Raw genomic sequence first — 18,857 nt, 5'->3', positions numbered from 1 at the left:
TTAGGCCTATACTGATGAGATGCCTTTTAACATTGTCTGTCGTGAAATGATTATGGAAATTCAGAGGAAAAATCGGGACAAATTGTTCGATTTTAGTAATTCAATGTGTTTTCAATTCATTTGCGTATATGTTGGTTTCTTTTCCAAAGTGAGAGATCGAGAGGGGGAACCTAATTATTATGACGTTGTACAGGGAAAACATTTGAACAGTTACGTTTGAACAAAAATATATGCATCATTTAGCCTACGCATCTCATTGGAAACACATATCAAAAATAGGACAATACATCTCTGGGGATGGTGAGCTAGACTATCTTCTCTGGCGCAACTATCCCTCTTGTCTGTTTGTGTTTGTGTGCTGAGGGCATCATTTTGCTTCCGTAACCTATCACCCAGATCTGTCGTTGTGCAGTCTCAGTGCAGAGCTGCAGACCGAGTTCAGGCGCTGTTGCCAGCTGTCGAGCTCGGCATTGCTCCACGACACGCACACACGTAACCACATCCGTACGGCGTGCATCCAACCACCCAATTCCATATCCAACTCCCCTTTCACTGGCAGACCCGGTGGAGACGTCCACTTTACTCATTCTCCTAACGGGACACAACAGACTCCATCGCTCTAACGGTAAATATCATGGTTTATTTTTTTCTAAATAAGATAGCAATACTGTTTATAACATATCGATGATGATAATGATGGTTTCCTTTTCATCCATGTTTGGGGTATGTTTGTAGTCGGAGGGGATTTGTATTCGGAGGGGATTTCCAAATCGTTCTGTGTTGCCAGGTAGGATAGGCGTTTTTTTTGGATTGAGTTCCATCAGTGTTGTTGTCAGATTTCTGTTTTCTTTTTACTATTACAACGCATGACTTCGCACTAATAAGAACATTGAAATATTCTAAGGAAAATTATACTACTTTTAATTTATTTTGTGTATATTTTTAAATGAAGCGGATATTACTATATTTCCATCTTCATCGCTCCGGCAGAAACTCGTGCCCGAACACGTCGTCACAAAGGGGTGTGTGCCCTGGAAAGCAGCTCTCAGCCAATGAGCTCTCTTCTCCTGCACAGAACGACTGTTGTTTACTCGTGGAAGTGAGCTCCTATTAGACGAGACAGCTATACCTCCGGGCTCTTTGCTAGCCTATCAGCGCACTCCCCCACACATGACGCCTTTTAAAAACAAGTCTATGCTTTAAAATCATAAGAAATGCTGCCACAATGTAATCTATGGGATGTAATCCGTTAGATTAAAACATTCATGGGATATTTGTGCACCACTCAAACCACTCACGCGTCTACACACTGCACACAGCTGCTGCACGGTTATATAGTGACTATCAGACCTGCACGGTAACAGTTAGACAGATGGGTGTGTGCAGAAAAGGGGTGTGTTGTGATCTTCTTCTTCGTTTCTTTTTAAAGGCTCTCACTACAGGGTGATGTCATTGTGGTTGACTTTTGGCCTCGAGAGGTTTCATCTTCACAAACATCACACCTTTTATTGTGTGGTAAAAACTATAACTTCACATTCAGATGCAGATAATAAACATGGAATTACCAGTCATTATGTAAATAAAACATTTTGGATTTCAAGACATTGTATATTATTATTTATATATACACACAACAACAACAACAACAACAACATCACATTATTGCTGCTTTTCATCCAATAAAGAGATGGCGTTCATGCTATGATCTTTCTCCTTGAACTAGAACGATAGAAGAGAACGACTTGTAAATTCTTATAAAACTCCCATGATGTGACAGAGATAAATAGAGGTGTATTTTCAACCTCCTCTCTGTAGGGAGTAGAGACCCCCTGTATGTTGAGTACTGTACAGTGCAGACCACCAGCACTACCAGCGGTAGCACCATGGCAACCAAGAGACCAGGGGAGAGGACCTCTCCGGCAGCAGGACCCACAGACACCAGGCAGTCTGGAGCAGAGATACAGGAGACACTGGTAAGGTGGACCCATAACATGCAGAAGTTGAGTTATTAATAGATTCTTCTCAATTCAATGTTTTGTTGTTGTTGCTTTACAACTACAATTATTTTCACAGTTTTACTTTCCCGTTGTCATTGTCTCATCTGTACCTCCCTCTCTGAGTCTCCCCCATATCTCAGCTCTGTCCCTGTGTCTGTCTGCAGGTATACATGCAGTGCTGTGGGCAGGAAGCCCCTAACATGACAGAGAGCAACGGCCATAGGAACATTATGAATAGGCACCATCAGGTACCGGTCTTCGTGCCCCGGGGGAGGTCTGAGGCGGGCTGGACCCACCCTGCGGCTCCTCAGCAGACTACAACTCCCACAGTGCCCTCCTGCCCTGTGTCTGCCCCGTACAGGTAAGCTCTCTCTCTCCATGTGGGCATCCTTCAGCCTAAAGCTGACCTTCAACTTACAACGTCAACTGTTATCTTGGTACTCCTCAATGGATTCTCAGTTATTCACCTGCTCCTCCTCGTTGACTTGTCTCTGTAAGTGGAGAGACATATGGGGCACCATCATACATCACTCAAAGCCCCAAATAAACCCCAACACCTTTTCCATGTTATCCTCAATTTCCAGAGCCTCTAGAGTCAATACATTCTAAGTTCTTCATCTCTTCCTCTTCTTTGGGTTGTCTGTTGAGGTGGAGTTTGTGGTTGCTCCAAGATAAATCCATGTTGTAACCCCCTCTACTCAGTTTCCGGAGCCCAGGGTCGGTGGAGATGGATGAGATCATGGCAGCCATGGTTCTGACCAGTATGTCCTGCAGCCCTGTGGTCCAGAGCTCTCCTCAGGGTCAGAATGACCCTGTACCAGGTAAATTAGTCAATTAAGCTGATCTCTCTCTCTCTCTTTCTCTTTCTCTCTCTCTCTCTCTCTCTCTCTCCTCTCTCTCTCTCTCTCTCTCTCTCTCTCTCTCTCTCTCTCTCGACAGTTGAGGGCTTGATAGTTGACGGATTGATTGTCGAAGGCTTGATAGTCGGAGGGCTTGATAGCTGAGGGCTTGATATTTGACGGATTGATTGTCGAAGGCTTGATAGTCGGAGGGCTTGATAGTCGGAGGGCTTGATAGTCGGAGGGCTTGATAGTCGGAGGGCTTGATAGTCGGAGGGCTTGATAGTCGGAAGGCTTGATAGTCGGAGGGCTTGATAGTCGGAGGGCTTGATAGTCGGAGGGCTTGATAGCTGAGGGCTTGATAGTCGGAGGGCTTGATAGTCGGAGGGCTTGATAGTCGGAGGGCTTGATAGTCGGAGGGCTTGATAGTCGGAGGGCTTGATAGCTGAGGGCTTGATAGTCGGAGGGCTTGATAGTCGGAGGGCTTGATAGTCGGAGGGCTTGATAGTCGGAGGGCTTGATAGTCGGAGGGCTTGATAGCTGAGGGCTTGATAGTCGGAGGGCTTGATAGTCGGAGGGCTTGATAGCTGAGGGCTTGATAGTCGGAGGGCTTGATAGTCGGAGGGCTTGATAGTCGGAGGGCTTGATAGTCGGAGGGCTTGATAGTCGGAGGGCTTGATAGCTGAGGGCTTGATAGTCGGAGGGCTTGATAGTCGGAGGGCTTGATAGTCGGAGGGCTTGATAGCTGAGGGCTTGATAGTCGGAGGGCTTGATAGTCGGAGGGCTTGATAGCTGAGGGCTTGATAGTCGGAGGGCTTGATAGTCGGAGGGCTTGATAGTCGGAGGGCTTGATAGTCGGAGGGCTTGATAGCTGAGGGCTTGATAGTCGGAGGGCTTGATAGTCGGAGGGCTTGATATTTGACAGTTGAATCAGGTGTGTTAGTTCTGGAACAATTCAACTACACGGCTAGACAGGAACCAGCAACAGACCACCTGACCACCATGCTGTCTCTCTAACATGGTTATATAGTGACTATACTGACCACCATGCTGTCTCTCTAACATGGTTATATAGTAACTATACTGACCACCATGCTGTCTCTCTAACATGGTTATATAGTGACTATACTGACCACCATGCTGTCTCTCTAACATGGTTATATAGTAACTATACTGACCACCATGCTGTCTCTCTAACATGGTTATATAGTAACTATACTGACCACCATGCTGTCTCTCTAACATGGTTATATAGTAACTATACTGACCACCATGCTGTCTCTCTAACATGGTTATATAGTAACTATACTGACCACCATGCTGTCTCTAACATGGTTATATAGTGACTATACTGGCCACCATGCTGTCTCTCTAACATGGTTATATAGTGACTATACTGGCCACCATGCTGTCTCTCTAACATGGTTATATAGTAACTATACTGACCACCATGCTGTCTCTCTAACATGGTTATATAGTGACTATACTGGCCACCATGCTGTCTCTCTAACATGGTTATATAGTGACTATACTGGCCACCATGCTGTCTCTAACATGGTTATATAGTGACTATACTGGCCACCATGCTGTCTCTAACATGGTTATATAGTGACTATACTGGCCACCATGCTGTCTCTAACATGGTTATATAGTGACTATACTGGCCACCATGCTGTCTCTAACATGGTTATATAGTAACTATACTGGCCACCATGCTGTCTCTCTAACATGGTTATATAGTGACTATACTGGCCACCATGCTGTCTCTCTAACATGGTTATATAGTGACTATACTGGCCACCATGCTGTCTCTCTAACATGGTTATATAGTGACTATACTGACCACCATGCTGTCTCTCTAACATGGTTATATAGTAACTATACTGACCACCATGCTGTCTCTCTAACATGGTTATATAGTAACTATACTGGCCACCATGCTGTCTCTCTAACATGGTTATATAGTGACTATACTGGCCACCATGCTGTCTCTCTAACATGGTTATATAGTGACTATACTGGCCACCATGCTGTCTCTCTAACATGGTTATATAGTAACTATACTGACCACCATGCTGTCTCTCTAACATGGTTATATAGTGACTATACTGACCACCATGCTGTCTCTCTAACATGGTTATATAGTGACTATACTGACCACCATGCTGTCTCTCTAACATGGTTATATAGTGACTATACTGGCCACCATGCTGTCTCTAACATGGTTATATAGTGACTATACTGGCCACCATGCTGTCTCTCTAACATGGTTATATAGTGACTATACTGACCACCATGCTGTCTCTCTAACATGGTTATATAGTGACTATACTGGCCACCATGCTGTCTCTCTAACATGGTTATATAGTGACTATACTGGCCACCATGCTGTCTCTCTAACATGGTTATATAGTGACTATACTGGCCACCATGCTGTCTCTCTAACATGGTTATATAGTGACTATACTGGCCACCATGCTGTCTCTCTAACATGGTTATATAGTAACTATACTGACCACCATGCTGTCTCTCTAACATGGTTATATAGTGACTATACTGACCACCATGCTGTCTCTCTAACATGGTTATATAGTGACTATACTGACCACCATGCTGTCTCTCTAACATGGTTATATAGTGACTATACTGGCCACCATGCTGTCTCTAACATGGTTATATAGTGACTATACTGGCCACCATGCTGTCTCTCTAACATGGTTATATAGTGACTATACTGACCACCATGCTGTCTCTCTAACATGGTTATATAGTGACTATACTGGCCACCATGCTGTCTCTCTAACATGGTTATATAGTGACTATACTGGCCACCATGCTGTCTCTCTAACATGGTTATATAGTGACTATACTGGCCACCATGCTGTCTCTCTAACATGGTTATATAGTGACTATACTGGCCACCATGCTGTCTCTCTAACATGGTTATATAGTAACTATACTGACCACCATGCTGTCTCTCTAACATGGTTATATAGTGACTATACTGACCACCATGCTGTCTCTCTAACATGGTTATATAGTGACTATACTGACCACCATGCTGTCTCTCTAACATGGTTATATAGTGACTATACTGGCCACCATGCTGTCTCTAACATGGTTATATAGTGACTATACTGGCCACCATGCTGTCTCTCTAACATGGTTATATAGTGACTATACTGACCACCATGCTGTCTCTCTAACATGGTTATATAGTGACTATACTGGCAACCATGCTGTCTCTCTAACATGGTTATATAGTGACTATACTGGCCACCATGCTGTCTCTCTAACATGGTTATATAGTGACTATACTGGCCACCATGCTGTCTCTCTAACATGGTTATATAGTGACTATACTGGCCACCATGCTGTCTCTCTAACATGGTTATATAGTGACTATACTGACCACCATGCTGTTTCTCTAACATGGTTATATAGTGACTATACTGGCCACCATGCTGTCTCTCTAACATGGTTATATAGTGACTATACTGACCACCATGCTGTCTCTAACATGGTTATATAGTAACTATACTGACCACCATGCTGTCTCTAACATGGTTATATAGTGACTATACTGGCCACCATGCTGTCTCTCTAACATGGTTATATAGTAACTATACTGACCACCATGCTGTCTCTAACATGGTTATATAGTGACTATACTGGCCACCATGCTGTCTCTCTAACATGGTTATATAGTAACTATACTGACCACCATGCTGTGTCCCTCTAGGTTCATCATCAGGGGGCGGAGACATGGAGTGTGGGGGCGGAGACATGGAGTGTGGGGGTGGGGATCTGTCTGACAGCGGCAGCAGTGGCTACTGGAGCTGGGACCACGACAACGTTAGTCCCGCCCTGTCCCTGTCCGTCAACGAGATGGACAGCAGCCCTGACGAAGGACTGCACACGGAGCTGGAGCAGGGTGTGGAGCTAAATGTAGCCAAGAGGTCAAAGGTGAGGGGGGAGGAGACTGTCGCCATGGCATTAGAGAGAGAAAGAAAGAGTTGAAGAATCGTTGTGCAAGTCTGGTGTTTTAAAAACTGTCTTACTTATCCTTCCGTTCATTTTCAATCTCTATTTTAGTGCTGAGAGATAAGTGCTTTTTGGGACTGGTTCGGTTTTGGTTTGGTTATTAAAAAATAATCACAATATTTGGTTTCGATTTATTATATATTTTTTTTACATTACATGCATCAATACAATATTAAAATAATTGTAATAAACTTTTTAATGGAAATTCCAAAGCCAAAAATAGTAAACATTCAGTTGCCAAAACCCCTAATATTCCATAGTCACTGCCCACATTGGGTAGACATCAATACAAAACCCCTAATATTCCATAGTCACTGTCCACATTGGGTAGACATCAATACAAAACCCCTAATATTCCATAGTCACTGTCCACATTGGGTAGACATAAATACAAAAACAGGACATTACTATGAAATAATATTTTATCTGTGTAATATTACTTAGTTTTTATTTGAAGATTTTATTATTTTTCATTCCTTAAACTCATCATCTCATCTGTGCTCAGACAGTCAGCCAGTCAGCTAGCTAGCCAGTCAGCCAGCCAGCCGGACAGCTAGCTAGCCAGTCAGCCAGCCAGCCAGCCAGACAGCTAGCTAGCCAGTCAGCCAGTCAGCCAGCCAGACAGCTAGCCAGTCAGCCAGCCAGACAGCTAGCTAGCCAGTCAGCCAGCCAGACAGCTAGCTAGCCAGTCAGCCAGCCAGACAGCTAGCCAGTCAGCCAGCCATAATAACCTAAAATAATAACCTAAAAATCACTCTCTCACTCTCTCTCTCTCTGTCTCTCTTTTTCTCTCTCTTTTTCTCTCTCTCTCTCTCTCTCTCTCTTTCTCTCTCAATTCAATTCAATTCAATTCAAGGGCTTTATTGGCATGGGAAACATGTGTTAACATTGCCAAAGCAAGTGAGGTAGACAACATACAAAGTGAATATATAAAGTGAAAAACAACAAAAATTAACAGTAAACATTACACATACAGAAGTTTCAAAACAGTAAAGACATTACAAATGTCATATTATATATATATATACAATGTACAAATAGTTAAAGGACACAAGATAAAATGAATAAGCATAAATATGGGTTGTATTTACAATGGTGTTTGTTCTTCACTGGTTGCCCTTTTCTCGTGGCAACAGGTCACAAATCTGGCTGCTGTGATGGCACACTGTGGAATTTCACCCAAAAGATATGGGAGTTTTTCAAAATTGGATTTGTTTTCGAATTCTTTGTGGATCTGTGTAATCTGGGGGAAATATGTCTCTCTAATATGGTCATACATTGGGCAGGAGGTTAGGAAGTGCAGCTCAGTTTCCACCTCATTTTGTGGGCAGTGAGCACATAGCCTGTCTTCTCTTGAGAGCCATGTCTGCCTACGGCGGCCTTTCTCAATAGCAAGGCTATGCTCACTGAGTCTGTACATAGTCAAAGCTTTCCTTAATTTTGGGTCAGTCACAGTGGTCAGGTATTCTGCCGCTGTGTACTCTCTGTGTAGGGCCAAATAGCATTCTAGTTTGCTCTGTTTTTTTGTTAATTCTTTCCAATGTGTTAAGTAATTATCTTTTTGTTTTCTCATGATTTGGTTGGGTCTAATTGTGTTGTTGTCCTGGGGCTCTGTAGGGTGTGTTTGTGTTTGTGAACAGAGCCCCAGGACCAGCTTGCTTAGGGGACTCTTCTCCAGGTTCATCTCTCTGTAGGTGATGGCTTTGTTATGGAAGGTTTGTGAATCGCTTCCTTTTAGGTGGTTGTAGAATTTAACAGCTCTTTTCTGGATTTTGATAATTAGTGGGTATCGGTCTAATTCTGCTCTGAATGCATTATTTGGTGTTTTACGTTGTACACGGAGGATATTTTTGCAGAATTCTGCGTGCAGAGTCTCAATTTGGTGTTTGTCCCATTTTGTGAAGTCTTGGTTGGTGAGCGGACCCCAGACCTCACAACCATAAAGGGCAATGGGCTCTATGACTGATTCAAGTATTTTTAGCCAAATCCTAATTGGTATGTTGAAATTTATGTTTCTTTTGATGGCATAGAATGCCCTTCTTGCCTTGTCTCTCAGATCGTTCACAGCTTTGTGGAAGTTACCTGTGGCGCTGATGTTTAGGCCAAGGTATGTATAGTTTTTTGTGTGCTCTAGGGCAACAGTGTCTAGATGGAATTTGTATTTGTGGTCCTGGTGACTGGACCTTTTTTGGAACACCATTATTTTGGTCTTACTGAGATTTACTGTCAGGGCCCAGGTCTGACAGAATCTGTGCATAAGATCTAGGTGCTGCTGTAGGCCCTCCTTGGTTGGTGACAGAAGCACCAGATCATCAGCAAACAGCAGACATTTGACTTCGGATTCTAGCAGGGGGAGGCCGGGTGCTGCAGACTTTTCTAGTGCCCGCGCCAATTCGTTGATATATATGTTGAAGAGGGTGGGGCTTAAGCTGCATCCCTGTCTAACCCCACGACCCTGTGTGAAGAAATGTTTGAGTCGAAGGCTTTTTTGAAATCAACAAAGCATGAGAAGACTTTGCCTTTGTTTTGGTTTGTTTGGTTGTCAATTAGGGTGTGCAGGGTGAATACATGGTCTGTTGTACGGTAATTTGGTATCTCTCTCTCTCTCTCTCTCTCTCTCTGTCTCTCTCTCTGTCTCTCTCTCTCTCTCTCTCTCTGTCTCTCTTTCTCTCTCTCAACTTTTTAAATTAAATTTGCTTTATTGGCATGACGTAACAATGTACATATTGCCAAATGCTTACTTTGGATATTTACAATATGAAAATACATACATACATCTCTCTTTCTCTTTCTCTCTCTCTGTCGCTCTCTCTCTCTCTCTCTCCTCACTCTCTCTCTCTTTCTCTCTCTCTCTTTCTCTCTCTCTCTCCCTGTCTCTCTCTCTCTCTCTGTCGCTCTCTCTCTCTCTCTCTCTTTCTCTCTCTCTCTTTCTCTCTCTCTCTCTCTCTTTCTCTCTCTCTCTCTTTCTCTCTCTCTCTCTCTCTCTCTCTCTCTCTCTCTCTCTCTGATCACAGAGTTCTTTCAGAGGAGCGTACAGGTGTCTGTGGCCCAGCTGTGGCAAGGTGTTCACGTCTTCAGTTGGTATGAAGAGACATGTCCGTGTGATGCACCTGAGGTGAGATCTCTTCTCAGACAGCCGGTATCAACTCAGAAAAATAAATGACATCGTTAACTTACTCTCTCTCCTTTGTCTATCCCTTACAAAATTCATACACACGCACGTATGCACGCACAAACACACAAACATACACCACAACCCTACACACACACACTTGTATGCACGCACGAACACACACCACAACCCTACACACACACACACACACACGTATATACACACGAACACACAAACACACACCACAACCCTACACACACACACACAGCAGCGGATCGGAGCAGTCCCACAGAGAGGAGGATTTCTACTACACTAAGTTCTCCTGCAAAGTTCCACCAGCCCTCGTCCCGGCCTTGTCCTCTCACGTCCCATGGGCATCCTGTGGCTCCCCTCCAGATCCTGGTCCTGGTCCAGGTTCCTGTCTCCAGATCCCCTCCTCTACCTCGTCCTCACACTCAGGGTCAGGCAGCTCCAGGCCCAGCTCAGGCCCAGGGTCAACCCCAAGGTCAGCTCCAGACCAGCCCAGCCCTCTCAGCCAGTCTGCCCCCAGTTCCTTTTGGCAGACAGACCACCCATATCAGGTAGGTTGACTTATTTAACCGGAATATTCCACTCAGTAACAATTGGCACCTCTGGGTCGACCCTGGCCTGCAGAGTTTCAGTACTTCTCTGTTTCGTATTTTAAATAACTTGTCTTTTATGGCAGTGATGTTGCCTTGTTGAATTCTTTTAGAAACTACAGCAAGGCATCTTGAAAAGGGGTGGAGTTTTGACTAGAATGGCTGTAAAATAAATGTGAGGGAGTTTGAGAGACGTCTGATCTGATGTTGTCTTCCTCTCTGCATAGGCCTGCACTCCCCTCCAGGTGACGGTGTCCTGTTACAACTCCGCCCCCTGTTGTTGGACCCCTCCCCCTCTCACCGTCTCTAACCAGCACAGTCACCACAACTCCCAGGTACGTCTGCTCTCTCCTCCTCCACGTTAGCCTCAACCCCAGTCACCACAACTCTCAGGTACGTCTGCTCTCCTCCTCGTTAACCTCAACCCCAGTCACCACAACTCTCAGGTACGTCTGCTCTCTCCTCCTCCTCGTTAGCCTCAACCCCAGTCACCACAACTCCCAGGTACGTCTGCTCTCTCCTCCTCCTCGTTAGCCTCAACCCCAGTCACCACAACTCTCAGGTACGTCTGCTCTCCTCCTCGTTAACCTCAACCCCAGTCACCACAACTCCCAGGTACGTCTGCTCTCTCCTCCTCCTCGTTAGCCTCAACCCCAGTCACCACAACTCCCAGGTACGTCTGCTCTCTCCTCCTCCTCGTTAGCCTCAACCCCAGTCACCACAACTCTCAGGTACGTCTGCTCTCCTCCTCGTTAACCTCAACCCCAGTCACCACAACTCCCAGGTACGTCTGCTCTCTCCTCCTCCTCGTTAGCCTCAACCCCAGTCACCACAACTCTCAGGTACGTCTGCTCTCCTCCTCGTTAACCTCAACCCCAGTCACCACAACTCTCAGGTACGTCTGCTCTCTCCTCCTCCTCGTTAACCTCAACCCCAGTCACCACAACTCTCAGGTACGTCTGCTCTCCTCCTCGTTAGCCTCAACCCCAGTCGTTCCTTCCAGGTCTTTCCAGAACGGGAATATGGGTGGGTATCTATCTCCTGATACCTATCCCCTGATATCTATCTCCTGATACCTATCCCCTGATACCTATCTCCTGATACCTATCTCCTGATATCTATCTCCTGATACCTATCTCCTGATACCTATCCCCTGATACCTATCTCCTGATACCTATCTCCTGATACCTATCTCCAGCAGAGCACCAGTAGGACAACAGCTGGATGTGATATTAATTGTGACTATTTAATGATTTCTTATTACAAGAGATGCCATACTTATCTAAAAATAAGCATTCCCCCTCCCTCCTCTTCTCTTCTCCCCTCCCCCTGCTTCCTATCTTTTGCCCACTACAGGTGGTGAGGGGTCGCTGCAGGTCAGTGAGTGTGGGAGAACAGTGGCTTCAACAGAACAGCGCCACCAACAGGCTAACCACCATGAGAGCAGCCTCTCCGTCACGCTCTCAATGCTCCTTCAGGTAGTCACCGTGTACCCTCTCTTCTCCTCTCCTCTCTCTTGTCTTCTCCTTGCTCCTCTTCTTTAGTTAAGCACCATTTAGCCTCCCCTCTCTTCTCTCTCTCCTCTCTCTTGTCTTCTCCTCGCTCCTCTTCTTTAGTTAAGCACCATTTAGCCTCCCCTCTCCCCCCTGTCTCAACTATCTCTCCTCTCCCCCTGTCTCAACTATCTCTCCTCCCCCTGTCTCAACTATCTCTCCTCTCCCCCTGTCTCTACTATCTCTCCTCTCCCCCTGTCTCAACTATCTCTCCTCTCCCCCCGTCTCAACTATCTCTCCTCTCCCCCTGTCTCAACTATCTCTCCTCTCCCCCCTGTCTCAACTATCTCTCCTCTCCCCCTGTCTCAACTATCTCTCCTCTCCCCCTGTCTCAACTATCTCTCCTCTCCCCCTGTCTCTACTATCTCTCCTCTCCCCCTGTCTCAACTATCTATCCTCTCCCCCTGTCTCTACTATCTCTCCTCTCCCCCTGTCTCTACTATCTCTCCTCTCCCCCTGTCTCAACTATCTCTCCTCTCCCCTCTGTTTCAACTATCTCTCCTCTCCCCCTGTCTCAACTATCTCTCCTCTGCCCCCTGTCTCTACTATCTCTCCTCTCCCCTGTCTCAACTATCTCTCCTCTCCCCTCTGTTTCAACTATCTCTCCTCTCCCCCTGTCTCAACTATCTCTCCTCTCCCCCTGTCTCAACTATCTCTCCTCTCCCCTCTATCTCAACTATCTCAACGATCTCTCCTCTGTCTCAACTATCTCTCCTCTCCCCCTGTCTCAACTATCTCTCCTCTCCCCCTGTCTCAACTATCTCTCCTCTCCCCTCTATCTCAACTATCTCAACGATCTCTCCTCTGTCTCAACTATCTCTCCTCTGTCTCAACTATCTCTCCTCTCCCCTCTGTCTCAACTATCTCTCCTCTCCCCTCTGTCTCAACTATCTCTCCTCTCTCATAGCCCCTCTATCTTTCTCTTCTATCTCTGTCTGTACACTCCACACCTCTCCCAATGGGACGAGAGGGCATGATTAGTTAGCTAGATAAGAAACATGAAGGAGAATGTGTCTCTCTAATCGTATTCTCTCTAACACGGTCTTTTCTCTTGTATTGGTAGATCATATTCCTTTTCTTTCACCATACTGTATGTATTGGGTTTACAATTATCTTTTGATTGTGTCTTCCCAGAAAACCAAAATTGGTTCTGTGAAGATTCCCAGAACATTTGTTAGGTCGCGGGCAAATGTTCTCATAACACAAAAAAAAAAACGTCTCGTCGTAGTGATAATTATAAAATGTTTGTATAGAACCTGATGTTGTAAGAACGTTCCTAGAACACATTTAATCTCTTCTTTAAAGGTTCTTAGAATGTTTGTATAGAACCTGATGTTGTAAGAACGTTCCTAGAACACATTTAATCTCTTCTTTAAAGGTTCTCAGAATGTTTGTATAGAACCTGATGTTGTAAGAACGTTCCTAGAACACATTTAATCTGTTCTTTAAAGGTTCTCAGAATGTTTGTATAGAACCTGATGTTGTAAGAACGCTCCGAGAACACATTTAATCTGTTCTTTAAAGGTTCTCAGAATGTTTGTATAGAACCTGATGTTGTAAGAACGCTCCGAGAACACATTTAATCTGTTCTTTAAAGGTTCTCAGAATGTTTGTATAGAACCTGATGTTGTAAGAACGCTCCGAGAACACATTTAATCTGTTCTTTAAAGCTCAGAATGTTTCATTAGGTTGTGGAAACATTTTGGGGACATCAAGAATGATATGTTCCCAAAAACACCAAAACTGTACAGTTGTGTGGATAATTCTACAATGTTTATTTTAGGTTGCAAAAAGAAACATTTGCCTGATGTTGTTAGAACATTCCCAGAACACGTTTTAAAAAAAAAAGTTCTTTAAAAGTCCCGAAAACATTTATTTAAGTTGTGTAGAACATTGTGGGGTTTAGGACGAGAAATAGGTTCCCAAAAACAGCAAAACTGTCCAGCTGTGCTGACATTAAGATAATATTTGTATCAGGGTGTAAAAAAACAACCATTCCTTTGATGTTGCAAGATTGTTGACAGAACTGCCTTTCTGAGTTGTTTAAAGGTTCCCAGAACATTTGATTAGGCAGTAGGAACAGTGCGGGTACATTACAAGAGATATGTTCCTCAATAGTGACGACATTCATACAATGTTTAAGTTAGGTTGGCACAGGACATTCCCTTAATGTTGTAATAACGAAATAAGTAAGTTTTCATTACTTTCATCGCAGATTTGATTTAGGTTTAACGTAATATTCCAATTGATGTTCACACAATATTCATTTTTACCTTGTTTTTGAGGTCCTCAGAACATTTTGAAACGGTTATATTTAAATTTAACATAATATTACCCAAACATTCTCAGCATGCAAATTTGTAGCTACTTAATAAAACATATTGGAATTACATCCCCATCCCATCATTGAATTGAATGGCGATTTGCGTTTGATAACTGTATTGTAGGCGATACGGAGGCACGTTTTAATTTCATTCACGGGACATTTGAAGAGCCTTTTTATGGTACAAACACACCCATGTTTTCTTATACTTCACGTGTTGACAACAGGCACATGTGGGGTTTGAACCTGCGACGTTTGGTTCCCTAGCCTGTCATCATTTTTCCCACAGTTATCAATATGTCACACCAGGGTGAGCCTACACGAAACACAGCCCTTATTTTAAGTGTAGTTGTTCCTAGATGTGTTTCTTTCAACGTGACACCATCATAGGATGCCACCTTCCCAACAAGTCAGTTTGTTAAATTTCTGCCCTGGTCAACTGTAAGTATTGTTATTGTGAAGTGGAAACATCTAGGAACAACTACACTTAAAATAAGGGCTGTGTTTCGTGTAGGCTCACCCTGGCGTGACATATTGATTACTGTGTAAATCTCTCTAGGACAAGGTGACTTTTATCAATATGTTTGTCTACAGGCTCACCCTGTAGGCTCACCCTGTAGACTCACCCTGTAGGCTCACCCTGTAGACTCACCCTGTAGGCTCACCCTGTAGACTCACCCTGTAGGCTCACCCTGTAGGCTCACCCTGTAGGCTCACCCTGTAGACTCACCCTGTAGGCTCATCCTGTAGGCTCACCCTGTAGGCTCACCCTGTAGACTCACCCTGTAGGCTCACCCTGTAGACTCACCCTGTAGGCTCACCCTGTAGGCTCACCCTGGCGTGACATATTGATTACTGTGTAAATCTCTCTAGGACAAGGTGACTTTTATCAATAAGGGCTGTGTTTCGTGTAGGCTCACCCTGTAGGCTCACCCTGTAGGCTCATCCTGTAGGCTCACCCTGTAGGCTCATCCTGTAGGCTCACCCTGTAGGCTCACCCTGTAGACTCACCCTGTAGGCTCACCCTGTAGGCTCATCCTGTAGGCTCACCCTGTAGGCTCACCCTGTAGACTCACCCTGTAGGCTCACCCTGTAGACTCACCCTGTAGGCTCACCCTGTAGACTCACCCTGTAGGCTCACCCTGTAGGCTCATCCTGTAGGCTCACCCTGTAGGCTCACCCTGTAGGCTCACCCTGTAGGCTCACCCTGTAGGCTCATCCTGTAGGCTCACCCTGTAGGCTCATCCTGTAGGCTCACCCTGGCGTGACATAATGATTACTGTGTACATCTCTCTAGGACAAGGTGACTTTTATCAATACATTCGCCTGTATTTACCTCAGGAAAATGAAATGCTAATTAGCTGCTAATGTTGCTACTACGAATACCATGATGATCTGGATGAGCCTGACGAATCGAGGCAAAGGTAAGAATCTCTGGATTAACTATCTAATGTTAGCTAATTTAATAATGAATAAATTGGCAACTTAAATGGGAAATTCTGTGAACTGTCTTGTGCAAGTTTTAAATTGACACAATACCTTTTAGCAAAGGTGTCAGCTAGAGATGATGTGTAGGAGCATGCAGGGATTTGTCGTCTTGCATGATGTCTACTTTGATGCTAATTAGCATTTTTCAAATCTGAGAGGAAATAGAGCCGAATAATATTGATAAAAGTCACCTTGTCCTAGAGAGATTTAAATGGTTAAAAAATGAATGGGGGGGGGGGGGGACGACGATTGGAACCATTTCCCTGTTTGACCGCTAGGTTTTATGGGTATTATGGCACCGCCACTGTGGGTCTCTATACAGTCCTCTAATGCGAATTGAAATTATATCTGGTGAGAACAGTAATAGGGATGTATTCCAATGTTCTTTCATTTACATGCTGAGAATGTTGTGGTAATATTAAACTAAACTTAAATATAACATTTTCTAAATCTTCAGAGGACCTCCAAGACAAGTTAAAATGTATATTGTGTGAACATCAATGGGAATATTATGTTAAACCTAAATCACATATACTATGAACGACATTAAAAACAGACTTATTTGATTCTTATTTGATTAAGAGAATGTCATAATGTTCTGGGACTGTTCCTGGTTTGCTGGGTGGTGTTTCATCCCTGTAGGATGAGACGAGGGGAGGCCGAAACGTTTATTCTGTATCCTCCCTGTAGGAAGGGACGAGGGGAGGCTGAAACGTTTCTTCTGTATCCTCCCTGTAGGAAGGGACGAGGGGAGGCCGAAACGTTTCTTGTGTATCATCCCTGTAGGAAGGGACGAGGGGAGGCTGAAACGTTTCTTCTGTATCCTCCCTGTAGGAAGGGACGAGGGGAGGCTGAAACGTTTCTTCTGTATCCTCCCTGTAGGAAGGGACGAGGGGAGGCTGAAACGTTTCTTGTGTTTCGTCCCTGTAGGAAGGGACGAGGGGAGGCTGAAACGTTTCTTGTGTATCATCCCTGTAGGAAGGGACGAGGGGAGGCTGAAACGTTTCTTGTGTATCATCCCTGTAGGAAGGGACGAGGGGAGGCTAAGAAGTGTCGTAAGGTGTACGGAGTGGAGCACAAGGAGCAGTGGTGCACGGCCTGCCGCTGGAAGAAAGCCTGCCAGCGCTTCACAGACTAAACGAGGGCGCGAACGACAGATGATGGAAAAAAGAGAGACTTGGGAGAAAAAAAGAGAGGTCACGATCACAACCAGGGCCTGTTAGCCATCAAGAACAACAAATTCCTGTTTTTTTCTACCATGTTTTTATTTCCCCCTCAAGGAATAAAGTGATTTGTGTATTTTTTTTAAATGTAAACGTTGACCTGAGCAGTGAGTCAGTGTGTGTGATGTTAGTAGCTAGTAGTTGATGTTATGACGTGGTAGGTCTACAATGTTCGTCCTTCCTAGCCTGGTCCCAGACCTGTTGGTGCTGTGTGGCATGACAACGACCGTAGGAGTTAGTTATACACAGGGACTGAACTTTTTGGGGTACTGGCTTGTAACCCTGGGTAACAATGGGCTCAAAAGTCTGTGCCATGCGATATTTCTAAGGACAAACTTTAGACCGTCCTGGCGGGCTAGTGTGGCACATTTTCTACTAGCCCGATCTGAAAAGTACTAGCCCGATTTGAAAAGTACTAGCCCGATCTGAAAAGTACTAGCCCAATCTGAAAAGTACTAGCCCGATCTGAAAAGTACTAGCCCGATTTGAAAAGTACTAGCCCGATCTGAAAAGTACTAGCCCGATCTGAAAAGTACTAGCCCGATATGAAAAGTACTAGCCCGATCTGAAAAGTACTAGCCCGATTTGAAAAGTACTAGCCCGATCTGGCGGGCTGGTTTAGTTTCCATCCCGGGTTGAGCAAGGCGCTTCATCCTTAAATGTTCTCCAACTTCTTCTTCTATACAGCACAAACAGATCTGGCCCCAGGATACACGTCTCTCCTCACCTCCCACTGAGGACACGTCTCTCCTCACCTCCCACTGAGGACACGTCTCTCCTCACCTCCCACTGAGGACACGTCTCTCCTCACCTCCCACTGAGGACACGTCTCTCCTCACCTCCCACTGAGGACATGTCTCTCCTCACCTCCCACTGAGAACATGTCTCTCCTCACCTCCCACTGAGAACATGTCTCTTCTCACCTCTCACTGAGGACATGTCTCTCCTCACCTCTCACTGAGGACATGTCTCTCCTCACCTCTCACGCCTCTCCTCACCTCCCACTGAGACCATGTCTCTCCTCACCTCTCACTGAGACCATGTCTCTCCTCACCTCTTACGTCTCTCCTCACCTCCCACTGAGACCATGTCTCTCCTCACCTCCCACTGAGAACATGTCTCTCCTCACCTCTCACTGAGACCATGTCTCTCCTCACCTCTTACGTCTCTCCTCACCTCCAACTGAGACCATGTCTCTCCTCATCTTCCACAGTATTGTAGCTCTCTTCTTCTTTAATCTCCTCCTCCAACACGTCATTCTTCCCCGTGGCCTCCAACACGTCATTCTTCCCCGTGGCCTCCAACACGTCATTCTTCCCCGTGGCCTCCAACACGTCATTCTTCCCCATGGTGTCTACAGAAGCAATGGACTACCTATACCTCAATGTGATATGCTATCTATGAGATCTTTTGGACTATTTTGTATTTTTGTGTTTTTTTATTGTTATATAAAGAATTTAATGTCATGTTCTGGCACATTTTATTTAAACATGTATTTTACAAGGATAATGACGAATAAGCTACATTTGGTTTGACTCGTGGTTTGACTCGAGTCAGTTTTTCCAAACAGTATTTCACTCTACCCCGTCTTGGTGAACAGTGTTATGGCCCTGTCTGTATAAGACAGTGTTATGGTCCTGTCTGTATAAGACAGTGTT

General features: G+C 44.9%; 1 protein-coding gene across 1 annotated transcript; it reads left to right on the top strand.

Moving 5' to 3' along the window:
- Positions 1-407: 407 nt before the first annotated feature.
- On the top strand, positions 408-18,665 carry znf395b (zinc finger protein 395b). Its single transcript, XM_065008579.1, has 10 exons — positions 408-625; positions 1,816-1,973; positions 2,162-2,358; positions 2,700-2,818; positions 6,579-6,802; positions 9,895-9,995; positions 10,261-10,573; positions 10,840-10,947; positions 11,969-12,090; positions 17,003-18,665. Exons 2-10 carry the CDS (start codon positions 1,884-1,886, stop codon positions 17,112-17,114), a joined length of 1,386 nt encoding a protein of 461 aa, XP_064864651.1. The 5' UTR covers positions 408-625; positions 1,816-1,883; the 3' UTR covers positions 17,115-18,665.
- Positions 18,666-18,857: the final 192 nt, after the last annotated feature.

This window comes from Oncorhynchus nerka, linkage group LG24 (assembly GCF_034236695.1).
Source record: "Oncorhynchus nerka isolate Pitt River linkage group LG24, Oner_Uvic_2.0, whole genome shotgun sequence".
Lineage (NCBI taxonomy): Eukaryota > Metazoa > Chordata > Actinopteri > Salmoniformes > Salmonidae > Oncorhynchus > Oncorhynchus nerka.
The sequence above is the reverse complement of the archived record's forward strand: the minus strand, read 5'-3'. Positions and strand labels throughout refer to the sequence as shown.

Excerpts from the sequence above, each read along its gene's own strand:
- znf395b (XM_065008579.1), top strand. The coding sequence starts at position 1,884 with ATGGCAACCAAGAGACCAGGGGAGAGGACCTCTCCGGCAGCAGGACCC. Across the intron at positions 2,359-2,699 it reads CCTGTGTCTGCCCCGTACAG|TTTCCGGAGCCCAGGGTCGG; the intron begins GTAAGCTCTCTC and ends CCCTCTACTCAG. Across the intron at positions 9,996-10,260 it reads GTCCGTGTGATGCACCTGAG|CAGCGGATCGGAGCAGTCCC; the intron begins GTGAGATCTCTT and ends ACACACACACAG.